This window comes from Microcaecilia unicolor, chromosome 11, assembly GCF_901765095.1.
Source record: "Microcaecilia unicolor chromosome 11, aMicUni1.1, whole genome shotgun sequence".
Taxonomy (NCBI): domain Eukaryota; kingdom Metazoa; phylum Chordata; class Amphibia; order Gymnophiona; family Siphonopidae; genus Microcaecilia; species Microcaecilia unicolor.
Window position 1 is genome coordinate 160,491,028 of NC_044041.1, and position 23,758 is coordinate 160,514,785.

The following is a 23,758-nucleotide window of genomic DNA, read 5'->3' on the forward strand; positions in this document are numbered from 1 at the left end:
GTGCCAACTCCGCCCCATAACGCCCCCAAAATAGCCAGTTTTGCTTTAGGCACTAATTGGACACTTTCAGCAGCACTAACCAATTAAGTTCTACTGAAAATGACCGGTTAGTCCCAAACAAGGAATTTAACTGGCCAGGAGCCATTTCTGGTCAGTTAAATCACCTTGAATATTGACTCCAGTATGTTTTTAACAAGAAGGAAGAGGTGGAAGCTGTAACCTCAGAACGTCTGTGGGCTTGGGAACCCCTTACAATCTTTCTCTCTCTTTCCTCTCAGCTGAATTTTCCTGTCTATCCAGCCCCTGCTTAAATAGAGGAACTTGCCAGGAGATGGACTCAGCCTTTCAGTGCCTCTGTTCCCCGGGATGGACTGGGACATTATGTGAGACTGGTAAGGTCAAGAAACATCAGTATAGGCAGCAGGAGATGGGTGTAGAGGTGTGGGTGTGTTTGTCTTTGCCCTTAGAAACTCCTTTATCCCCAGCACAGAAATGCCAAGGGGGAGATTTTAGCCCTGCTCCCTAGCCAGCTTATATCCTGCCCTATTCTGCCCATGCTGTGCCCCGTCTCCACACCTTCTCAAACACTTCTTTGCTACACTGCAACCCTGAACAGCTTCAGATCTAGCAGAACTACACTTCATGTCTGTTAATCTCATAGCAGGAGGTGTTGGCCGTGAGATTTAAAGCTGCTGGTAATTGCATATGGACAGAGAAAACACTTTCTGGTTGGCTTCCAAGTCTCCCATATTCAATGAGAGTTTCCTGATTTTGGGCAGGAGATGGCCTTTATAAGAACATAAGAATAGCCAGTGGTTAGGGTGGTGGACTTTGGTCCTGGGGAACTGAGGAACTGAGTTCGATTCCCACTTCAGGCACAGGCAGCTCCTTGTGACTCTGGGCAAGTCACTTAACCCTCCATTGCCCCATGTAAGCCGCATTGAGCCTGCCATGAGTGGGAAAGCGCGGGGTACAAATGTAACAAAAATAAAAAAAAAATACCGGGTTAGACCAATGCTCCATCTAGCCCAGTATTCTGCTTCCAACAGTGACCAATCCAGGTCACAAGTAGCTGGCAGAATTCCAAAGAGTAGCAAGATTCCGTGCTACCAATCCCAGGGATAAGTAGTGGCTTTCCCCGTGTCTATCATAATAGCAGATTGTGGACTTCTACTCCAGGAACTTGTCCTAACCTTTTTTAAAACCAGATATGCTAGCTGCGTTTACCACATCCCCTGGCACCGATTTCCAGAAGTTACTATTTGTTGAGTGAAAAAATATTTTCACCTATTTGTTTTAAAAGTATTACAATGTAACTTCCTTGAGTGACCCCTAGTCTTTGTACTTTTTGAAAGAGTAAACAATCGATTACCTGTTCTACTCCACTCAAAATTTTGTAGACCTCTATCATATCCCCTCAGCCATCTCTTTTCTAAGCTCCAAAGTGTCCTTTACTCAATAAGGGAGACATAGCAGGTGTGGCAGCCCACCTACCCTTTCCCTGTCTCATCTGTACTCTCTTTGCATACTTCCAGCTCTATTCTTGTTGGGCACAATCACTCTGTCTTGTTTGTCCCCACTTTCTTCTGTAACAGCAGTGACACCCCTCTCCCCTGTTTTTCATTTTTGGTGCTGTAGAGATTGCTGAATGTGCATCACAGCCCTGTGCTCATGGTGGGACTTGCCATGACCTCATCCTCAGCTACAGCTGTGTCTGTCCTCCTGAATGGACAGGGAAAACTTGTCGATTGGGTGAGTCCAGAGTTAGAGACTTCACATATACCACAACATTTTGGCATTCCAGTTTCATATGTGCCTCATATCCATGGTTGACAAAAGCAGAGACAACATCGTATATTTTCAGCCTGTGTGTTGTTGAAAGATTTTGCTGTATCAGGCATTCTCACTGCTGTCTTGCACTGTTCATCAATATATCACTCCACTACCTTTCTGTGCTTTAGTGAGAACACACAATATTCTAATGCTGTTCACCCTCTTGTGCAGCAGGCCAGCAGATCATGTTGATCATGCTTACTACTATCACAGAGGTTCTGGTACCTTAAGTGTATCAGGCACTCCTAGTTTTGTTCTCTGACCCACATCCTATGCCCCTGGCTCTCTTCTCTGAGCCAAGTCCTCTGCCCCTGGCCCACTTTCTCTGTCCCACATTCTCTGCTCCTGACTCTGTTCTTTGACTCAAGTCCTCTGCCCTTGACTGTCTTCTCTGATCCACATCCTGGCTCTCGTCTTTGAGCCCTCTGCCCCTGGCCCTCTTCTCTGAACCAAGTCATCTGCCCCATACTGTCTTCTCTGAGCCATGCCCTACACTTCTAGCCCTATTTTTGCTTTCAGATGTTGATGAGTGCCAGCGTGATCCCTGCCTGCATGCCAGAGTCTGCAAGAATCTCATTGGCGGATATTTCTGTGATTGCCATGAGGGTTGGAGTGGTCCCAACTGTGACACCAGTAAGTAAAATCCCGATATTCAATCTCTTGGTTGGCTGTGGTGTCGCCAGATGGTTCCATGACATCTGGACAGGTTGATCCAGTCCTGGTGTTACTCCCTTGTTTCTATGGACTTGAACATTGGAAATCTCTAAGAAAGGCAAGAACTGCAGGTTCATTTATACATACGGGGTAAATCCAGGACTGGATCAGCTTGTCCTTGATGACATGGACTTCTCTTGTCAGTTTAATTTAACTTGAGAATGTCTGAGAAACTTTGCTAACCCCATTGTATATAGAAAAGTTTATTTTAGGTAGTTTCTTTACCAAGTGTAATAAATAACATTATTAAAGACTTATTGCACAGTGGTCAGCTGAATTAGACCCAGAGTGGCACTTAGATAGCAAATCCAGCTGTGGAGAACTAAGGCTGGTGCTAGGCTGGCTTGTACGGTCTGGGTCCTGTATATGGCAATCCAGTTTAGGATGGACTGGAGAGGGCTTAGACGGTGTCACGTTTTCAAGGCAGGAACTGGGTTCGTGAGCCCTTGGGCCACTGCCGAGGAGTGGCAGCGGCAGGCAAAACCACCCCACACAGGGATAAGACAGAACTCTGACAGGGACAGCTAGACTTCACCTGCACTTGACCACCGTTCCTCAAGAGTTGAGCCCCTGGGTGCAGGTGGCCGGCAGGACTTACCGAACAGGGTAGGAACTGGATACCCACTAGGCAGGAAGGGGACAGGCCAACAGGGTCAGGAACTGAAAGCTGCAGAGCAGCCACTAAAACAGGGTACAACTACTGACAGACAAGAGACAAGACTGAAAGCTGCAGAGCAGCCACTAAAACTGGGAACAAATACTGACAGACAAGAGACAAGACTGAAAGCTGCCAGGCAGCCACTTAACAAGAAACACAGACAACCAAGAACTAGACAGAGAAATACAAACAAGAAAGAAGACTGGGAACAAGCAATACAGTACAAGATAAGCTACACAGACTATACTAGAAACAGGCAAGAATCTCAGACAATAAACTGGACTAGGCAGAAGTGCACAGCGCACACCAGCATGCCAGGGACCTTAGGCGATGCAAAAGCATACACAGAAGTTTCCAAATGGCTAATAAGCCCAGCAGCAGCTGAGACTCAGCTGCAGCAATCACAAGGCAGCTATGGGTGCTTTGCAGGCACAAACAAGAAAGACAAGTCTGGCAGCCTGGAAGATCCGGACCGGAGTGAGCTGAAGCCTGGAATGGGTAGGGACAGCAAGACAGTCTATGGCAGCCACTGGTTCTGGCCACCAGAGGGTGAGGGGAGCACAAACCAAGACACAGGTAGAAAGCATACTGAAGCACAGAGAGGCTTAACACACACAGGTGCAGTGTAGTGGAGAAATCAGAGCCATGCTGGAAGCAGCCAGCACACAGAGACAGAGCTAACTCAGAAAGACCAGACAGAAGCCAGCTTAGAAGCTGACCGCCAGAAATAAGGTAAGCCTGAGAGGGGTCACGACCACAGACGTGACAGACGGAAACTCCAGTAATTTGAAACGTGAGAATAGTACTGGGCAGCTTTTTATGGTCTGTGTCCCACAAATGACAAGAAGGATTTGGATAAGCTGGAGTGGCCTTTGACGGCAACTTCAGTAGTTGGAGCCTAAGGACAGGGCTGGGCGGACTTCTACGGTCTATGTCCCAGAAATGCCAAAGAGAGACAATGATCAAGTATTTTATATCACATTCATTGTTGGTTTAATCATGACTTGATAATGGGTGTGACTGTTGGGCAGACTGGATGGACCATTCAGGTCTTTATCTGCCGTCATTTTCTATGTTATTATATTCAGTGCCGAATCATGCCCAGGCATTGGTATTGAATATCGGAATCATCTGCGAACCAGGAAGTTATGCGGGTGTCTCTCGATATTCAGTGCCAGCACCCATATACCTAATTGAGTAAAGAAGGGACTACATTTTGTGCAGTCCTATCTTCCCAGTTAGGTATGTAGGCAGTGACAATGAATATTGTGGTGCCCGCTTATCTGCTGTCTCCACCCCAACTTCACCCCAGTACTAACTGGACAGTACTGTGGTGTGTTAAGTGCCGCTGAATATCTCTTCCTGGCCTGTTGAGTGGGGTTTAAGCAGGCAGAAGCCTCTCCCACCCACCTACACCCCTTTGAATATTGACCCCTTGAATTTTCTTTAATTTATTTCTGGGGAGATGCCTGTGTTTGAAACTGATAAAACTTCCTTATACTTTGGTAATTCCCAGCCTTATCAATTAGAGTAAATCTGAAGGATGTTGCTGGACTGATCATCATCACAGACCCCCACCCCCCACCTATATGTGCAGATGTGATACTGATTTATGTACAACATTGAAAATAACCCCATACTGTTAGAAGTCCACAAAAATGTATAAACTTATTTTGCAGGAGTTTATTGAGAATAGGGTGAATAAGAAGTGTTATCTTTATTCAAATTCACCCTATTCTCAATAAACTCCTGCAAAATAAGTTTATACATTTTTGTGGACCATCAGAAGCAGCTCAGTTTTCAAGTGCATTGCAAGCACCACAGTCTGCTAGTCTTCCTCATTGGTCCTTTTTTAAACAACATTTCCCTTTTGTCTTCATAATACTTAGAGCATATGCAATTCTCCTTTTTATAACAAGAAAAATCTTTCAAAGTTGAAAGCTTGAAACTTATCTGATTTAAAGCTGAGTTTAAGCTGGAATTTAGCTGAAATGCTCTGGAGAACCATGTGCTGACATAACTATGTTTTGCATCCTACCTCAGGTAAACTGTCTTCTATGTAGAGACAGAAAAATATATATATAAAATCATTCTCAAAATTCAGCAAAGCAGAGTGACCAAAAGTACTTAGAATATTTTAACAAACCATCTGCTCAAAGTTAATCTTCTCTATTACTCAGGCCCAACTGAAATGGCAGCCGTGCCTACTATCATATATAGAGTAGGCTTAATCATGTGACCAAGAGCACCAATCAAAAGACTCAAAGAAAATTTTTAATTTAAATAGCTGTCATCCATGCAATTTCAAGATTTAATCCACTGATTCGTGTACAACAGCTGAAGAATAGGACTGGGGGAAGCAGAAGATTTTAAAAGCAGGTGATGTGTATCTGTAATAAAAGATATAACCTTAGAACTTCTGTGGGCTTGGATAGTTGCCTAATATATTTGATGTAATAAAAGATGCACACCTTTTATTTCAAGTTTGTGAAAACAGATGTGGAAGAGATACTTCTTATCCCCCCTCTTTTTCTTAATCTGGTTTTCAGGCACTGACCTTTGCCATGCACGATGCCACAATGGTGGGAAATGCCAGGTGAATATTTGCCCATGCTGATGACCTTTCAAACTTTGGGGCATAGCGGTGTAAGGAGCATCACATATTGTTCCCCTGATTCTATATATTATGGGCATGCTGCTGAGATGTGCGTGCAACTTATATTGGCTAATGAACTGGTAACCATCAATAATTGGATGCTAACAAACAATTATTAGACTCTTCACAAAAAAAACCACCAAAAGAAGAAGATGTGGGGACTATTGAATAATATACATAGATATGTCCCAAACATCAATATGGAGCACAGGTCATAAATAAGTAGTAGTTTGATATCTGGAGACCATCAGATCTAACTGCCTCACACAACCATCAGAACATACAATTGTTCTATCGCAATGAGCGAAATGGTGTGGTGCAAATCCTCGTCGGCTCCTCTCATTATTCATCAACTATTCATTACATTCTTGTATTTCTTATATTTCTTTTTTGTAAACCACATATATCTCATGAAAAAACTAGTGTTTTCAAAGACACTTATCTTAAAACTGGACTAGGCAGAAGTGCACAGCGCACACCAGCATGCCAGGGACCTTAGGCGATGCAAAAGCATACACAGAAGTTTCCAAATGGCTAATAAGCCCAGCAGCAGCTGAGACTCAGCTGCAGCAATCACAAGGCAGCTATGGGTGCTTTGCAGGCACAAACAAGAAAGACAAGTCTGGCAGCCTGGAAGATCCGGACCGGAGTGAGCTGAAGCCTGGAATGGGTAGGGACAGCAAGACAGTCTATGGCAGCCACTGGTTCTGGCTACCAGAGGGCGAGGGGAGCACAAACCAAGACACAGGTAGAAAGCATACTGAAGCACAGAGAGGCTTGAGCTGCTATCGTTTAAGATAAGTGTCTTTGAAAACACTAGTTTTTTCATGAGATATATGTGGTTTACAAAAAAGAAATATAAGAAATACAAGAATGTAATGAATAGTTGATGAATAATGAGAGGAGCCGATGAGGATTTGCACCACACCATTTCGCTCATTGCGATAGAACAATTGTATGTTCTGATGGTTGTGTGAGGCAGTTAGATCTGATGGTCTCCAGATATCAAACTACTACTTATTTATGACCTGTGCTCCATATTGATGTTTGGGACACATCTATGTATAACAAACAATTATTAACATTAATTGACACCAATTCCCATAACGCGCAACCCAAAAGGGGGTGTGGCCATAGGAGGATCGTAGGCATTCCAAAACTTTGCACACAGTGTTATAGAATAACGGGTCTCCGCACCCAACTTGGGTGCCAGGATTTACACCAGGTTTCAGCAGGCCAAACTTTTCCGGTGCCCATTTTTGAGCGCCATTGATAGAATTCCCCCGTATAATTACAGAGAGATCTGTGATATCCCTAAATACAAAGCAGAGACCTACATATCCATGGATGCCTTGATGGTAAAATCAGGCCTAGCTTATCCTAGACCCAATGGTCTGAAACCACCTGAGGACTCTGTTTTTTCTTTCTGCTCCTTACCTTCATTGCCACTCCTCTGTCCTTTGTTATTTCATCCCTGCACACACTCCACCATGCCTTTCCTCATCACATATCTTGCTAAGATCGATCAGCTTCTGTGTCAGATAACAGTAGGCCAAATGCGTCTCCTGTCTGCATCAAGGGATCAGTGTCCTTTACCTTCCCCACTCAACAAGCTGCATCCAACAGGGGGCTAGCTATGTTGATGGCTGCTGTGCGATGCAGTCTTTTTTGTTCTGTGCTGGCATGCTGTGTGTTTTATTACCATTGTCCTTCATCTCATTCCCTCCAGATTCTTGGACATGGGTATGGATGCCTCTGTCCTCCAGGTTACAAGGGTGCCCAATGTGAGACGAACCATCAGGACTGCGCTTGTCTGCATGGAGGCCACTGCAAGGACATGAGGAATGGCATTCACTGTGACTGTCCTGCCGGTCGCACTGGTCCCCTGTGTGAGGTCTGAATTGTAGCTGCTGCAGCCAAAAATAAGAGGCAGTCTTCCAGCAATAGCAGATACCCAGATATAAAAGCTGGACCAACAAAGGCACAACACAAGCAATATGGCATCCAATAAAATGCATTCTACTACTACTACTACTTATCATTTCTATAGCGCTACTAGACGTACACAGCACTGTACACTTGAACATGAAGAGACAGTCCCTGCTCGACAGAGCTTACAATCTAATTAGGACAGACAAACAGGACAAACAAGAAATAAGGGAATATTAAGGTGAGGATGATAAAATAAGGGTTCTGAACAAGTGAATAAGGGTTAGGAGTTAAAAGTAGCATCAAAAAGGTGGGCTTTTAGCTTAGATTTGAAGACGGCCAGAGATGGAGCTTGACATACCTGCTCAGGAAGTCTATTCCAGGCATATGGTGCAGCAAGATAAAAGGAACAGAGTCTGGAGTTAGCGGTGGAGGAGAGGGGTGCAGATAAGAGAGATTTACCCAGTGAACGGAGTTCCCGGGGAGGAATGTAGGGAGAGATGAGAGTGGAGAGGTACTGAGGAGCTGCAGAGTGAATGCACTTATAGGTCAATAAGAGGAGTTTGAACTGTATGCGGAAACAGATAGGAAGCCAGTGAAGTGACTTGAGGAGAGGGCTAATATGAGCATAACGACCCTGATGGAATATTCACATAAAATACCTGATGCCCCTGTGTTTCAGCCTTTGCCTGCATCAGGAGTACAATAGAGTCACAAACTGTCTGATAGTCAGAAAGTTTTAACCGGGCAGAAGAGGCCACTACCCAGTTAAACCCAGCACACAATATTCAGCAACACTTAACCAGCTAGTAGGGGCGGAGCACCTACTTAGCCAGTTGGTGGCAATTTTCAGTTTGTCAACTGGTTAAGTAAGCGGCATAAAGTTTACAGCTGCAGGCTGAATACCGGGCAGAAAGTGTCCTCCTCTGTGCTAACATGAATGGAAGTCTTGTAAAGAGCCAACCCTACAGAGATTGCATGACCTGAACGTCTTCCCTGATGTCTTGTAAGCTACTGTCAATTACTAAGATATCACATATAGATACCACATCAAAAACTGGAAGCAATACCTGACAAAATCACTTTTGCAATGCACCAAAAACGCTACACAGCTGGCTGCTCAGGAGTCAAAATGTTCAATCCATGCACTGTATTTAGCACTGGCTGTTTTCATTTCCATTTGTGTTAGCAGAGAGAAGAACGCTTTGTGACTTTACTGTACCCCTGATGCGGGTGTCAGCCAAAGTGCAGCCATGTTGGGTATGTTTATGCAAATACATTTTAGTGGAAGCCATACTGCTTGTGCTGTATCTTCACTGGTTCAGCTTTTATATCTGGTTGTACCTGCTGCAGGCCAGCTATGGTTTTCTTTGCTAATGGGAGGGAGAGGTAGAGCACCAGGAGTTAACAGACTCTGCTAATGATGTCTTTTATGGTGTGTAAGGGAAATGAGAAGATGCTGCCAGCAGTGACGATCCTAGGTCGGCTGCCACCCGGGGCGGATCGCAGATGCGCGCCCCTCCTCCCCCCCCCCCCGGTGCAGCACGACACCCCCCCCCACCACCGGCACAATACCCCCCCGGGGCATCAACCCCCTCCCCTCCCGGGTGCATTCTTAGCTGCTGGGAGCAGCCGCGAGGCTCTCGACTCCGCTGGCTCCCTGCTCCCTCTGCCCCGGAACAGGAAGTAACCTGTTCCAAGGCAGAGGGAGCAGGGAACCAGTGGAGCCAACAGGCGTGCGGCTGCTCTCTGCACCCCTCCAGTAGCATGCACCCGGGGCGGACCGCCCCCACCGCCCCTCCCTTGGTGTGCCGCTGGCTGCCAGCGATATTTCTTATAGGAAAAGAGTTTTATGGAGCATGCCAGTTTATATTTTGAAGAATCAAGCCAGCAATAGCCATGTGATCTGGGTCAGACATACTGCATTACTCAAGCACTGGCGATGAATCCTGATCTCAAGTATACCTTTGCTTGTCTGTGTGTGCAAACTTCTGCCCTTCAGACTGAGTCTTCTTTCATTATCCCCTCACCCTAACAGTTTTTGGTGAACGTCTGTGACCCCAATCCATGCCCTCAAGGTGCCCATTGTGCTGAAGACAGGGGTGGCTATACCTGTTCCTGTTTGGAGGGCTCTGAAGAAGGAGGCTGTCAGAGCCTCCACGAATCCTGTGCAGAGGGAGATTGCTCAGGTAAAGGACAGACACACACATATGTGCATGCACACACACACAAACACACTTTTCTATACAGCATTTACAAGAATATGAGCTCAAGGACCTCACCATTGGTTGTAGAATCATCTCTAGGCCTCTGTTAATTAACTATAGTACCAGTTTTAGGCTCCATTTTCTTAGTTGTAGCACTGGCACTGGGCCCTTCGCCTCGTTAATTATAGGACTGATTCTAGGCCTTTCTTCCCATTTGTTGTAGCACCGGCTCTAGGGCCCTGTTTATTATCTACAGAACTGGCTCTAGGTCCCTCTAAATTATATGTGGCACTAGCTCCGAGCCCATCCCACATGAACCAGTTCTAGACCCCTTTTCATTACTTACAGCACTGGCTCTAGACCCCTGTTCATCTGCTATAGCATCAGCACTATTTCCCTCTGCATTAGCTATGGCACTGACACTTTTCATTATTATATCTACTGTACCTGAATGTATCTGGTCTTAAGTTACAACTGAAACGTTTGAGCCAAATCCGAATAAATGAATGAGTTAAATCATTGGCTCTAAGCCACTCTAAATTAGCTAGAGCACTGGCTCTTCCTCCCACATTAGCTACAGAATTGGTTTCAGGCCCCTCTTCATTACTTATAGGTTATAGCACTGGATGTAGTTCCCTCTGCATTAACTGTGGCACTGGCTCTAGGCCCCTCTATTGCACTAGTTGCAGGCCTCTATAAATTTTAGATATAGCATTGGGTCTGGAACCTTCCCACAAACCATAGAACCAGTCCTAAGCCCCTTTTCATTAGTTATAGCACTGGCTTTAGATCCCTTTTCATTAGCTATAGTCACAGCGCTAGTTCCCTCTGCATTGGCTCTAGGTCACTCTTTAATATCCTTTTTATGCTTTTCTTATATACAATAAAAGTTGTGAATATAGAGATTCCTCAACTTGCATCATAACATACATTAATATGTGGGAAGAAAAGAAGCACTTAACTGCCCTTTGATAACATAACTCCCCTTTAATAACATAGCTCCAAGCTAGCAGCCACATACGTGCTCAGGAGAGCTCCTCTTTCTGCTTCTACAGGGGCAGCACTGGGATGGAGTATTAGCACTCTGTGCTTTGATGAGGTGTAGTGACATCTCTTCCAGCAGCTTTGGTGGAGGCTTAGTAGAATACCTAGCTCTTCATCAAAGAACAAAAAAAAAATCAAAGGTCATCAGAAAGCCATATACTCTGAAGAATTCCAGAGCTTGCAAGTTCTAGCTAAGTTCTTCCTCATTGCTTATATCACTGGCTTTCAACCTCTCCCCATTAGCTATAGAACTGACACTATTCACTTAACTTTTACCTGTAGCATCATCTATAAGCCCCTCACTTTTATTAATTATAGCATTGGTTCTAGCAGGGCCATCCCAGGGGTATTTGATGCCCTAGGCCAGGAGGTTGGGGCACACCTAGCCAGGCCTTGGGGCACACCTAGCCAGTCGAGGTTCTCAGGATATCCCTATTGAATTCAATGGGGATATCCTGAAAACCTTGACTGGCTGGGTGTGCCTCGAGGACTGGGTTGAAAACTTCTGCCCTAGGCAAACCTTCAGCCATGTGTCCCCCTGGAGCTGCTCAAGGCCTTCCCCCTTGTTTCCTTCAGTTTCCCTTCTCTACTCTTCCAAGTGTCCACCACTACTGCTTCCTTACCCCCAAGTGTCCACTTCACCACTTTCCTACTCCCCCATGTTTATAGCCTCTTCCCTTCCTTACATTGCTCCAAGTGTCCAGCTTTTCACCTTCTGTACACCTATGAGGTGTTCAGCATCTCCCCTTCCCTCCCCATGTGTCCAACATCTCCTCTTCCCATCTCTATCCCTTCCAGGACAGCACAATTTGGTGGGCTGTATTGGTGCAGTCAGCATGTCTAAACAAGACTCAGTGCAGCCAGTAAGAGGTCTTGAGCATCCATGAATGGTCAAGGCCTCCCATGTTCCAGTCCAGTAAAGTCTCTTTTCTTCAGAGAACAAAGTCTTAACCAGGGCTGTGGCCGACAGGGTCCAAAACACAGTCTGTAGATTGTGATTGCCATGCCCCGAACACAGTCTGTAAGTTTCTGCTCTCTGGGCCAGTTGCACTAAACCTTAACGACCCTCTAACGAAGGAAATTCCTAACCGTTGCATGCATTAAAGGCCTTTTTCCAAAGAAGCAAGCAGCTAACGAAAACGGAATACAAAAGAGTAACTACCATTGTAATGTTGGCGATTCGGGATGCACTAACAATATCAATGATTACACTGAATCATTTACCGCGACATATTTAACGTATGGTCAGAGCAGTCGTAAAGGCCAGAGCTGTCATCTCCCCGCTTCCCCCTGCACCATAAAAACCCAAGCTGGCATGTTTAAAAACAAAAGTGAGATAAACAACACCTCCCCACTTTCCCCTGCATAAAATCTAAAATCTAAACAAAAATCAAAAAAGGATCGGGAGGGGGCAAGGCGCTCATCAGGAGCGTCCTGTATGGAGGGCCTTGCCCCCCCCCCCCCCAGGTCGCCGCTGCTCCCCTGCTTCTCTGCTCTCCTCTGAGGCCAATTTCCCAGTTCTGAAAACAACTTTAAGCAGCCCAGCTTGCCCAGGTCCCCCTCCCTTCCTTTGTTCCCCCAGCCGGGGGCGGGCCCAGGTCTCTGCTGAGCTAAACGGGATCACAATGAAAGAGGTCTTTTGTTAGAAAGGGGGTTTATGAAGGACGTCCTTTTGGAGTCTTGAGGAGGACATCTTCAACTGCACTCTCCTGCTAGGATCACAGAGCTAAATGCTCGCACGTCCCAATCCCTCCCCCCTCGCACACCCCCATCTGAGGTAAGCAACCTACGTAGGTTTAATACGTTTGTGTTGACAGTTTGTGGCATGCACAGAGCAGCGAGCATAACGCTTGGCTGCTCTGCGCAGGTTTTAGGAGCCGATTACTGACGGGGATTACGAATCTGTAATGAATTGTACTTTACAATACCGCACTGAACATGTGCAGCTTGTTTTTTTGGTGCATTCTTTGTTTTTTTTCAAATTCGGTAAGCACTTTTACATTTTAGATTTTTTTACGTTTGGTTGATGCATCTGGCCCTCTGTCTCTCTCTCTCTTTCTCTCTCTCTCTGGGTTTCCAGGTCTGGCCCCAGCCAGACCTCAAAGCAAGGCATACAAATCTTTAAATCAAAAGTTGGCTTACCTCAACCAGGTCACAGTAGCTAGACATATGTTGTAAAGGCATATGCTAGTGTGTCACCTCTTCCTTCCCTGGGCCTCCTTAATCCCACTCTGGCCCTGCCTTTTATACTTCCTGGTTCCTGTCCATTTGGCTTCAACCCTCCCGTCTCACTTCCTCCCTGGGTGGGACTAGTGGTTTTAAGGTGGTTCAGACTACCTGAGGGACTAAAGAAGGGTGAGGGGCAGTGTTCTATAAACCCCCTCAAATACTCTCCCCCTCAGTTCAGTCTTGTCCGATTGAATGCCTGCCATATCAGGGTCCACCTCCTGTGACAAAAAATGACAGCATTAGCATGTTCTCGGCCCACCCAATGTTTCATCTGAAGGGCTGGAAGCTAAGGAACCAGCATATGGTATGTGCATTTGAGTCTTTATGTCAAGCCATCCACTGAGGGGGTTGATGGTTGGTGACCAGCAGGAAGTATTGCCCCAACAAATAATATTGGAATGTTTGAAGGGCCCATTTGACAGCAAGAGCTTCCTTTTCAATTACCATATAATTTTTCTCTCTCGGGAACAGCTTCCGGCTAATGTATGCCACTGGGTGGTCTTCCCAATCCACTTCCTGGGCCATAACGGCCCCGAGACCAACCTCTGACTCATCAGTCTGCACGATGAAGGGCCTGTTGAAGTCCGGGCTGACCAGCACTGGCTCTTAACAAATATCCCTCTTCGGTGTTTGGAAGGCAACATCCATCTCTTCAGTCCAGTGTATCTTTTCTGGAGCCTTCTTCAACAGAAGGCGGGTTAGTGGTTCTGCTTGCTCAGCAAGCCCTGGAATAAACCAGTGGTAATAACCAACGAGCCTGAGGAAGGCTCGTACTTGTTTCTTCGTCTGGGGTACTGGCACCTCAGTGATTGCCTCTACTTTCTGGATATTGGGTCTTACTTGCCCTTTCCCAACTGAATATCCCAGGTATTGGACCTCTTGGCCTTTCAAGAAGCATTTTTCAGGATTCTCTGTTAGCCCAGCGGTCTGTAGACTATCCAGCACCGCCTCTGCCTGGATAAAATAGGCTCTCCAATCTTTACTATAGATGAATATGGAGCTCATTTTCAAAAGAGAAAAACGTCCAAAAAGTGGCATAAATCTGCATTTGGACGTTTGTCTCACAAAAACGTCCAAATTGGTATTTTCAAAGTCAATTTTTAGATGTTTTTCTATGAAATCCATCAGAAGTGCGTACACATCACAAGAGAGCATGTCAGGGGCATGTTAAGGGTGGGATCTGGGCAAACCGTCCAGGACTTAAAACCAAGATGTTTTGATCTAGACCTGTTTTTATAACGAATTAATGTGGAAGATCTTTGCCTTTCCCTTTTGTTCTGTTGGGCCAGCTTATAATTGACAGGTCTCATCTTGTCCACAACTTCATAAGGACCCTGCCACTTGCACAATAGTTTACTCTCTGAAGAGGGTAGGAGGACTAAGACTCTATCCCCTGGCTGGAAGGTTCTGTACTTGACCCGCTTGATCCTTTTCCAAGCAGAGTTTGGCTGCCTCACCTGCTTTCTTCAGTCTCTTCTGCATGGTGAGCACATATTTGGCCAAATTCCTACCTGGGCTGGGTTCTTCTTCCCAAGCTTCCCATAAAGGTGGTTCCTTGATCAGTCATTATTTTAGTAGGAATCCCTATCCGGGAAAAGACTTCCCACAGCATGTTGGCCACCATGGCATTTTCATATTACACAGGGCAGTGGCCTCTGGGTAGCAAGTGGCATAGTACAAAATAACCAGGTTATATTTGTTACCACAGGTGGTTCATTCCAGTCATAGGCGGTTGGTGGCCCAACTGTTTGGGGAGGCTAAAGGGGGCGGGGTTAGGGGTGGGCCAGGGGCGGGGCTTACATCTATAATTGTCTGACAACACACAGGAAAAAAATAAGTAAAAATAAAATAATCACAATTAATACCTTTTATTAAATTTAGATATTAGATACATATCATATGTCAAAGAATAAAGTGGTTGCTCAAAGCATATACTAACCACAATCGCTCAACTGCAGAACACTATGCACAATTTTGTGCAAAACACACTCATAACCTTACTGTACCATAAATATTACACTGGGCAGACCTAATACACCAATATACCACCACACGGAAAATGCAGACCGTCAACAATATGAAACAAGGGATCATAATATCACAATTCTCATGTAGAGCCACAAAACACCCTTTTAGGGTGGATAGTGTTCACAATGAGCTCCTCTTATTAACAACCATATGTAGATCCTTCAAGACGTAGAGTGTCAAGATTTAGGCTCTACACCCTTTCTGATGTTTTGGTGCCACCTCAGTAAGGCCAACCATCTGTAGCCCTCTCCCTATCCTTCCTCAAGTTTCAGTATCTGCCCTCAAAGTATTCCGAACCAGCCCTTACAGTCAGCAGTTTCCCCTCCATCCATAACCAGCATTTCTCTTCACTCCCCTCCCCTATCCATGTGCATCTACTTCCTGTCTTCCCTCCCCTCCATCCATGTCCAGCATTTCTCCTCTCTCCCTTCCCCTCCATCTGTGTGCATCTCCTTCCTTAGTTGTCTTTCCTTCCCTCCATCCTTGTCCAACATTTCTTCTCTCTTCCCTGCCCTCCACTCCATCCATGTCCAGCATTTCTCCTCTCTTCCCTCCCCTACCCTCCATCCATGTACATCTCTTTCCTGACTTTCCTCCCCTCCATCCATCCATACAGCAACTCTCCTGCCCTCTCCTCCATCCACCCATATCCAGCAAATGTCCTCTCTCCCCTGCCCCCTCCATTCATCCATCTATGTTCATCAATTCTCCTCTCTCCCCTGCCCTCCCCTCCCCTCAGTCCATGTCTAGGAACTCACCATTCTCCCCTGCCCTCTCCTCCATCCACCCATATCCATTCCTCCTCCCCCCCCCCCACACGCGTGTATGTGTGTTTAACTTTTTTATTTTCAGTGGCAGCAACGGCAGTAAAGAAGAAAGCACCATGCAGCAGTTCATCTCCAGATATGAGACTTTAACGGAACGGGACGGGGTGGGGCGTCGGTGGGACGGGCTGTGCAGACAGGTCTAGATGTTCCCTGATACTGCCCGACTTGCTGTGTTCTTGGGCTGAGGCTGTTACTCAAGTCCAGCCCACAGCTATCTGTCTCTCCTGCGTGTTACACACTGTGATATGAGTAGAGGTGTGGTAGCCCTGTTAGTCCACTCAGTTAGCCAGTGCCAATCATATTACACTGTGATATGATACTAACGCTGTCCCTTTTTGTGGCCTGCACAACAGCTGATGCTGTTTCCGGCTTCAGTGCCGAATTCTGTACAGCAAATGCAGATGCGAATTTGGAATTGCACAGTCGCACAGAATTCCTCCCAGGCGTAACACACTTCAATACATTGTCTTAAGTATCTTCGTCTTTTCTGCTCGTTAGATATCTCCTCCCCCTGGACTTTCTCCCTTGTATCTGCTCCCAGACCAATCCGTCACTCTCCCCATTCAAGATTGCTCAGTCTTGACCCCCTTTCCCACTATTGTAAAGACTTTCTTTCTCACACTCTTTTGGAAGACTTTCGTCCTGCGGCTGCTTCAGTGCAGGAATCTTTCCCAAACACTAACTCTTCTCTCACCTGAAGGACTGTCTTGGGCGCGCCTCTAGCTTCTCCCTTCCCTCACACAGTGTCCCGTCCGCCTTCTGCGATGACGTATTTCCTGTTTCTGCGAGGGCGAGGCGGGACACTGTGAGAGAAGGGAGAAGCTAGAGAGGCGCGCTCGCAATGTTTTCTTCTTTTCTGCCCTCGCCACTCGCTGCCACTGAAAGTAAGAGTTAAACACGTGCTGGGGGGGGAGGGACGAAGAGAGGAGAGCTGTCAATCAGGGAGCTCAGCTGAGGGTGAGAAGGAGCAGAGGAACCTTCCGAGAGCTGCCTGGCTGCAGCGCTGCTGCGCAAAGCAGCCCTGCGTTGGGGGGGGGGGGGGGGGAATACAGCAGCCAGGGGAAGGTCACGTTTGGGCTGGGGAGGCTTAGCCTCCCCAAGTCTCTTATACGGGGCGCCTATGATTCCAGTGGTCCCACAAAGTCCATAGCCATTCTCTCAAACCTGGTAATGATGATGGGCATGGGCACAAGAGGGGCAGGTGGAACCCTTGCAGAACTAATCAGTAAGCAGGTTGGGCAGGATTGACAGACGAGCTCAACTTACTTGAATACAGCCGGCCAGAAAAACCGAGCCAAAATCTGCTCCCAGGTCTTCTCCTTCCCCAGATGACCACCTAACAGGTGACTGTGAGCTAATTGCATAACCTGCCTATGGTAGGGTAGAGGGACTAACAGTTGCTCTACCTCATCCCCCTCCAGGGTCCCCTTGGCCAACCTATACAATAAGTCGTTCTTTATTATAAAATATGAGTGCTACCTTAGAGGGGTCCTGGTTGCTCACAGGATTCCCATCTACCGAAACAACTCTAGCTTGGCCTTCTCTAAGGGACTCATCCTTTGACTGTGCCCTTTTAAAATTCTCTGTACCTCCTTCGCTACTTTGTTTGGGTAGGCTGGCTAAAGGGTCTGGGGTGTCTGGACCGCCGTCTTCCCCTGGCTCCAGATCTCCATCCACTGCAGTTCCTAGATTCAGAGAGCAATGCAGTTTCTCTAACAGCTGCTGGCAGCAGGATTTAAGCAATTTCGGGCTTTTGGTATACAAGTCAGGGTCCTCCAGGAGGAATATCTCAGGGACAGACTCTTCCTCCTTCTTTGGGCCAGTGATCTGCTGGGCCCAGATGGTACTGTCACGTCTTCCAGGCAGGAACTGTGTTTGTGAGCCCTTGGGCCACTGCCGAGGAGCGGCAGTGGCAGGCAAAACCATCTCACACAGGGATAAGGAAGAATTCTGACAGGGCCAGCTAGACTTCACCTGCACTTGACCACCGTTCCTCAGGAGTTGAGCCCCTGAGTGCAGGTGGCTGGCAGGACTTACTGGACAGGGCCGGAACTGGATACCAGCAGGCTTCACACAGGGACTAGAACACACAGGGAGGCTAGGCAGTATCATAGACTAGGACTCTCAGACAGAAAAGGGACAGAACTGAAAGCTGCAAGCAGCCACTGAAACAGGGAACAAACACTGGTAGACAAGAGACAGAACTGAAAGCTGCCAGGCAGCCACTGAACAAGAAACACAGACAATCTATAACTAGACAAAGACATTCAATCAAGCAACAAGACTGGGAAACAAGCAATACAGTACACAAGCAGTACAGAACACAAAGCTACACAAAGACTAAACTAGAATCAAGCAAGAATACAGACTAAAAACTGGACTAGGCAGAAGTGCAGCAAGCACCAACAAACCAGGGCCTTAGGCAATGCAAAGGCAAAGCAGAGAGTTTCCAAATGGCTAATAAGCCCAGCAGCAGCTGAGATTCAGCTGCAGCAATCACCAGGCAGCTACCGGTGCTGTGCAGGCTCAAACAAGACAAGCAAGTCTGGCAGGCCGGAAGATCCGGACTGGACTGGGCTGAAGTCTGGAACGGGAAACAGCACACAGACAATCCAATGCAGCCACCAGGCCTGGCCACCAGGGGGCGAGATGACTAAGAGCCTGAAACCAGGGCACAACCGTGACAGGTACTGACATTTTTGAAATCCTGGCCCAAAACCACTGGGTAAGATAGCCAAGGCCAAGACTGCTACTTGCAGCTGAACTTGCCCTACAGGTGTTTTAAAGGATACTTGAGCGTTGGCTGCTGCCTCTGGTCACCATGTACACATGCCAGGGTCACAGTCCACTAGTAATTCAATTGTAGACGGTTGAGTAATAAGGGTCTTGACACTGTCGGAGTCCATTAATGCTTGGTATGGGTGTCCTTCCAGCTCAACTTGTAATACACAATTTCTGCTTTCCAGATGGAAACCTTCCACAAAATTAAAGTCATGTGTGGCTAGCAGTGGCTTCCCTATGTCTGCCTCAATAGCAGACTATGGACTTTTCTTCAGGAACTTGTCCAAACCTTTTTCCAAGTTTTATATTTATTTACTTCCCCGCCTTTTGGAAGTTTTCAGGGTGGTTTATAATCTAAAATAACATAAATAGAAAAACATAGAATAGACCTTTCCGAACACAGTGACAGGACTAGACCATAAAGAGGAAAGAGGGAGGGACAGAACAAAAGGAAAGGGAGGCTTATACAATCCAGAACTCTTTAAATAAATGTGTTTTTTAACATCTGTCTGGAAACTTCATTAACGAAATTCAAATCTCATTGAAGGTGGAAGATCATTCCATAGATGGGGAGCTTGGACAGAGAAAATAGAGTGTCTTCTGTGCTCATGCATAAGAACATGATAACTGGGAACTACACATTGATTTTGTTGTGCAGATCTAAGTGATGTAGGAGGGCAATGAGAGATAGAGAAGTTCTCCACCCCCTATGGTGTCCATCCTTTCTTTCCTTCCCTGCTTTTCAAAATCCTTTCACCCCACCCCCCATAGTGTCCCTTATTTCTCTCCTTCCCTGCCTCTCAAACTCTTCTCTACCTCCCATAGTATCCATCATTTCTCATCTTCCCTGCCTCTCAAACCCCTCTTCACACCCCATAGTGCCCATCGTTTCTCTCCTTGCCTGCCTCTCAAACCCCTCACCACCCCCACAGTGTTCATCGTTTCTCTCCTTCTCTGCCTCTCAAACCCCTCTCCAACCCCATAGTGTTCATCATTTCTCTCCTTCCCTACCTCTCAAACCCCTTCCCTCCCCTCATGGTGCATTTCCTTCCCTATCCCTCAACCCTCACCCCCATGGTATCCAGCATTTCTCTCCTTCCAGTGGCATAGCCAGAAGGCAATTTTTGGGTGGGCCAACAGGTTGGATGGGTGGGCACTAGAGTTGCCAACTTTTTTGAAAAAGAAAAAAACAGCAAACCTGATGCACCCATGCTCTGTCCCTACCCCACTCCCCATAACTTCAATGAGGGTTGCAGTGCAGGCTTCAGTGGCTGCAGGCCAATTTAGAGCTAAGGGAAGTACAATAGACTGCACTATTCAGCCCCACTGAGCCATGGTCCTCCAACACATATATGGTATTGAAGCCAAACACATTCTGCATCAAGAGAACCTCCTGGCCCTCCACCAACAATGGATACAGAGCACAGCAAGGACAATTCTCCATAAAACTCATCATATAAAGAAATTTTGTTTTCTAGTGTAATCTCAATTACAGACATATTATAAATTAACTTTAAAAAAATCTATAAAACAAAAGTCACTCAGAACCTTGAGCAAATCTACCATGCCAACACTAACTTCCAAAAACAAAGATCCTACCTAAGAAAAAGAAGTGCCTTAAATATTATAGTAGGGCCCTAAAATACAAATACATTTATCAGGAAAGCTGAACAAGCCAAATTACTACAGAATGCTACATGGAAACTTCATGCTAACAGAATACCTCAGTCACACACACAAGACACAAATGCCAAATACAGAATAAGTGACCACGAACTCTAGAAATATAAATTAAATGGAAACCCCAAGAAACTAGACCTTGCATGTAGTACAACACCAGAGAAACAAGAAAGAAAGGCATTTGCTCCTGTGCAAAATATAAAGATGGCACATGCCAGGGATGGTGTTAGGGGATGCAACTAGGGCAATTGTGCTTGGTTCCTTGGCCAGAGAAAGCCTGCATGCTGGAAGCTGAAGGCGCAGCCTGGTAATGGACTTTGGGGTCCTTTCCTAGATGTCTTTCCTGGACCCCAGCCATGTTTACCATCAACTTTGGCAAGATGTACATTCCAAATCCAACATATTATATTCACAACATTGAAAATAAAATATTTTTTTATACCTTTTTGTTGTCTGGTCATTTTTTCTCAAATCATATTGGTCCCAGACTCTGGTTTCTGCTTCCCTCTGTCTTCTCTTAACTCACTTGCCAGGGTCTCCTATTTGACATTTCTTCTTTCTTCATGTCCATCATCCATCTCCCATCTCTGTTTTCCTTTATTTCCTTGTTCATTATCTCCCCTGTGTTCATATCCCCTCATCCATCATCATTCCTCTGTGCACCTATGCACCCCATGCCCAGCATATCCCTTCTGCGTTCCTATTCTCTCCCTTGTCTGGTATCTCCCCCCCCCCCCCGTATCCATATACCCCCCTCTCCAGTGTCCAGCATTTTATCTCTATTCCATATCCCCGTCCCCCCCCCCTTGGTCAGGCATTACCCCTCTGTGCCCATGTGCTATCCCCATACAGCATCTCACATTTGTGTCCCTGTCCCCATGCTCCCACCTAATACCCATCATCTCCCTTCTGTATCTGTATACTTCCCTATGTCTCCTTTCTCCCTCCTCCAAACCAATGTGTCCCTCTCCTCTCTGATCCCACCCCCCAACCAGCTTCTCTTCCTCTCTTTCCTTCCCCTTATGCATCTGGCTCTTTCTCCCTGCATCTCTCTCCCTTCCCTCTGCATATCCAGCACCTTTCCTTCAGCCCCCCCCCACACGTCCAGCATCTCTCTCCCTTTCATCCAGTCCCCCTACATGTTCAACCCTCTGCATATCCAGCACTTCTCCCCTTTCCCTCCACCCCCCTGCATATCCAGCACCTCTCCCCTTCCTTCCACCCCCCCTATATATCCAAAACCTCTCCCTTCCCTCCAACCTCCCCTCTGCAAATCCAAAACCTCTCCCCTTCCCTCCAACCTCCCCTCTGCAAATCCCAAAACCTCTTTCCTTCCTTCCAACCTCCCCTCTGCAAATCCAAAACCTCTTCCTTTCCCTCCAACCTCCCCTCTGCAAATCCCAAAACCTCTCCCCTTCCTTCCAACCTCCCCTCTGCAAATCCCAAAACTTCTCTCCCTTCCCTCCAACCTCCACTCTGCAAATCCAAAACCTCTTCCCTTCCCTCCAAACTCCCCTCTGCAAATCCAAAATCTCTCCCCTTCCCTCCAACCTCCCCTCTGCAAATCCCAAACCTCTCCCCTTCCTTCCAACCTCCACTCTGCAAATCCAAAACCTCTTCCCTTCCCTCCAAACTCCCCTCTGCAAATCCAAAATCTCTCCCCTTCCCTCCAAACTCCCCTCTGCAAATTCCAAAACCTCTCCCCTTTCTTCCAACCTCCCCTCTGCAAATTCCAAAACCTCTTTCCTTCCTTCCAACCTCCCCTCTGCAAATCCAAAACCTCTTCCCTTCCCTCCAACCTCCCCTCTGCAAATCCCAAAACCTCTCCCCTTCCTTCCAACCTCCCCTCTGCAAATCCCAAAACTTCTCTCCCTTCCCTCCAAACTCCCCTCTGCAAATCCCAAATCTCTCCCCTTCCCTCCAAACTCCCCTCTGCAAATTGCAAAACCTCTCCCCTTCCTTCCAACCTCCCCTCTGAAAATTCCAAAACCTCTCCCCTTCCCTCCAACCTCCACTCTGCAAATCCAAAACCTCTTCTCTTCCCTCCAAACTCCCCTCTGCAAATCCAAAATCTCTCCCCTTCCCTCCAAACTCCGCTCTGCAAATTCCAAAACCTCTCCCCTTCCTTCCAACCTCCCCTCTGAAAATTCCAAAACCTCTTCCCTTCCCTCCAACCTCCCCTCTGCAAATCCCAAAACCTTTCCCTTTCCTTCCAACCTCCCCTCTGCAAATCCCAAAACTTCTCTCCCTTCCCTCCAAACTCCCCTCTGCAAATTCCAAAACCTCTCCCCTTCCTTCCAACCTCCCCTCTGCAAATCCAAAACCTCTTCCCTTCCCTCCAACCTCCCCTCTGCAAATCCCAAAACCTCTCTCCCTTCCCTCCAACCCTCTGCCCCTGGCAAGTCCAGCACCCTTCTGTTCCCTCCCCTCCCTGCCTCCCCTTACTGGGCCAGCACGCAGCACCCCACTGACTTCCTCACCCTCTCCCACCCCTGCCGCAGCGCTTCATTTAATGTTGTCGGCGCCTGCTGTTACAGTTTCCCACCCCCGCGGCGGCGCTTTACACTTTACCTAACAGCAACGCTACAGATGCAGCGCTGACGTCCGAGTCCGACGTCCTGCTCCGGGGCCTTCCACGCTGATGTAACTTCCTGTTATGGAGGCGGGACGCGGAAGGCCCCGGAGCAGGACGTCGGACTCGGACGTCAGCGCTGCATCTGTAGCGTTGCTGTTAGGTAAAGTGTAAAGCGCCGCCGCGGGGGTAGGAAACTGTAACAGCAGGCGCCCACAACATTAAATGAAGCGCTGCGGCAGGGGCGGGAGACGGTCACGATAAGGATCTGCTTCTGGGCGGGCAGGCCTGAGGCTAGACTGGGTGGGCCTGGGCCCATCCAGGCCCACCCGTAGCTACGCCCCTGTCTCCTTCCCCTCAAGCACTTCAGCATCTCTCTTCTCCCCTCTGCTGTGGTTCCAACATTTCTCTCTTCCCCTCCCCCGACCTTTTCAGCATTACTTTTCTCCCCCACAATGTCCAGCCTTTCCCTCTTTCTTCCTCTCCCCTCACTTCACCTACCACTTCTTTAGCATTTCTCTCCCCCCCCCCCCCCACTGGGGTAATCCAGCATATCTTGCCTTCCTTCCCTTCCCCCACCTCTTCAGCCTTTCTTCCCCC

General features: G+C 47.2%; 1 protein-coding gene across 3 annotated transcripts in view; it reads left to right on the top strand.

Annotated features, from left to right (window-relative positions):
* Positions 1-23,758, top strand: part of LOC115479944 (protein jagged-1-like) — a 192,567-nt gene that overhangs the window by 164,850 nt on the left and 3,959 nt on the right. For 2 of the 3 annotated variants that reach the window (XM_030218283.1, XM_030218281.1), the window contains 6 exons: positions 279-392; positions 1,639-1,752; positions 2,353-2,466; positions 5,755-5,801; positions 7,591-7,755; positions 9,829-9,979. In XM_030218283.1, the coding sequence (XP_030074143.1) occupies positions 279-392; positions 1,639-1,752; positions 2,353-2,466; positions 5,755-5,801; positions 7,591-7,755; positions 9,829-9,979 (705 nt within the window). The remainder of the gene's footprint in view (positions 1-278; positions 393-1,638; positions 1,753-2,352; positions 2,467-5,754; positions 5,802-7,590; positions 7,756-9,828; positions 9,980-23,758) is intronic. The other variant, XM_030218282.1, reaches the window with a different exon arrangement.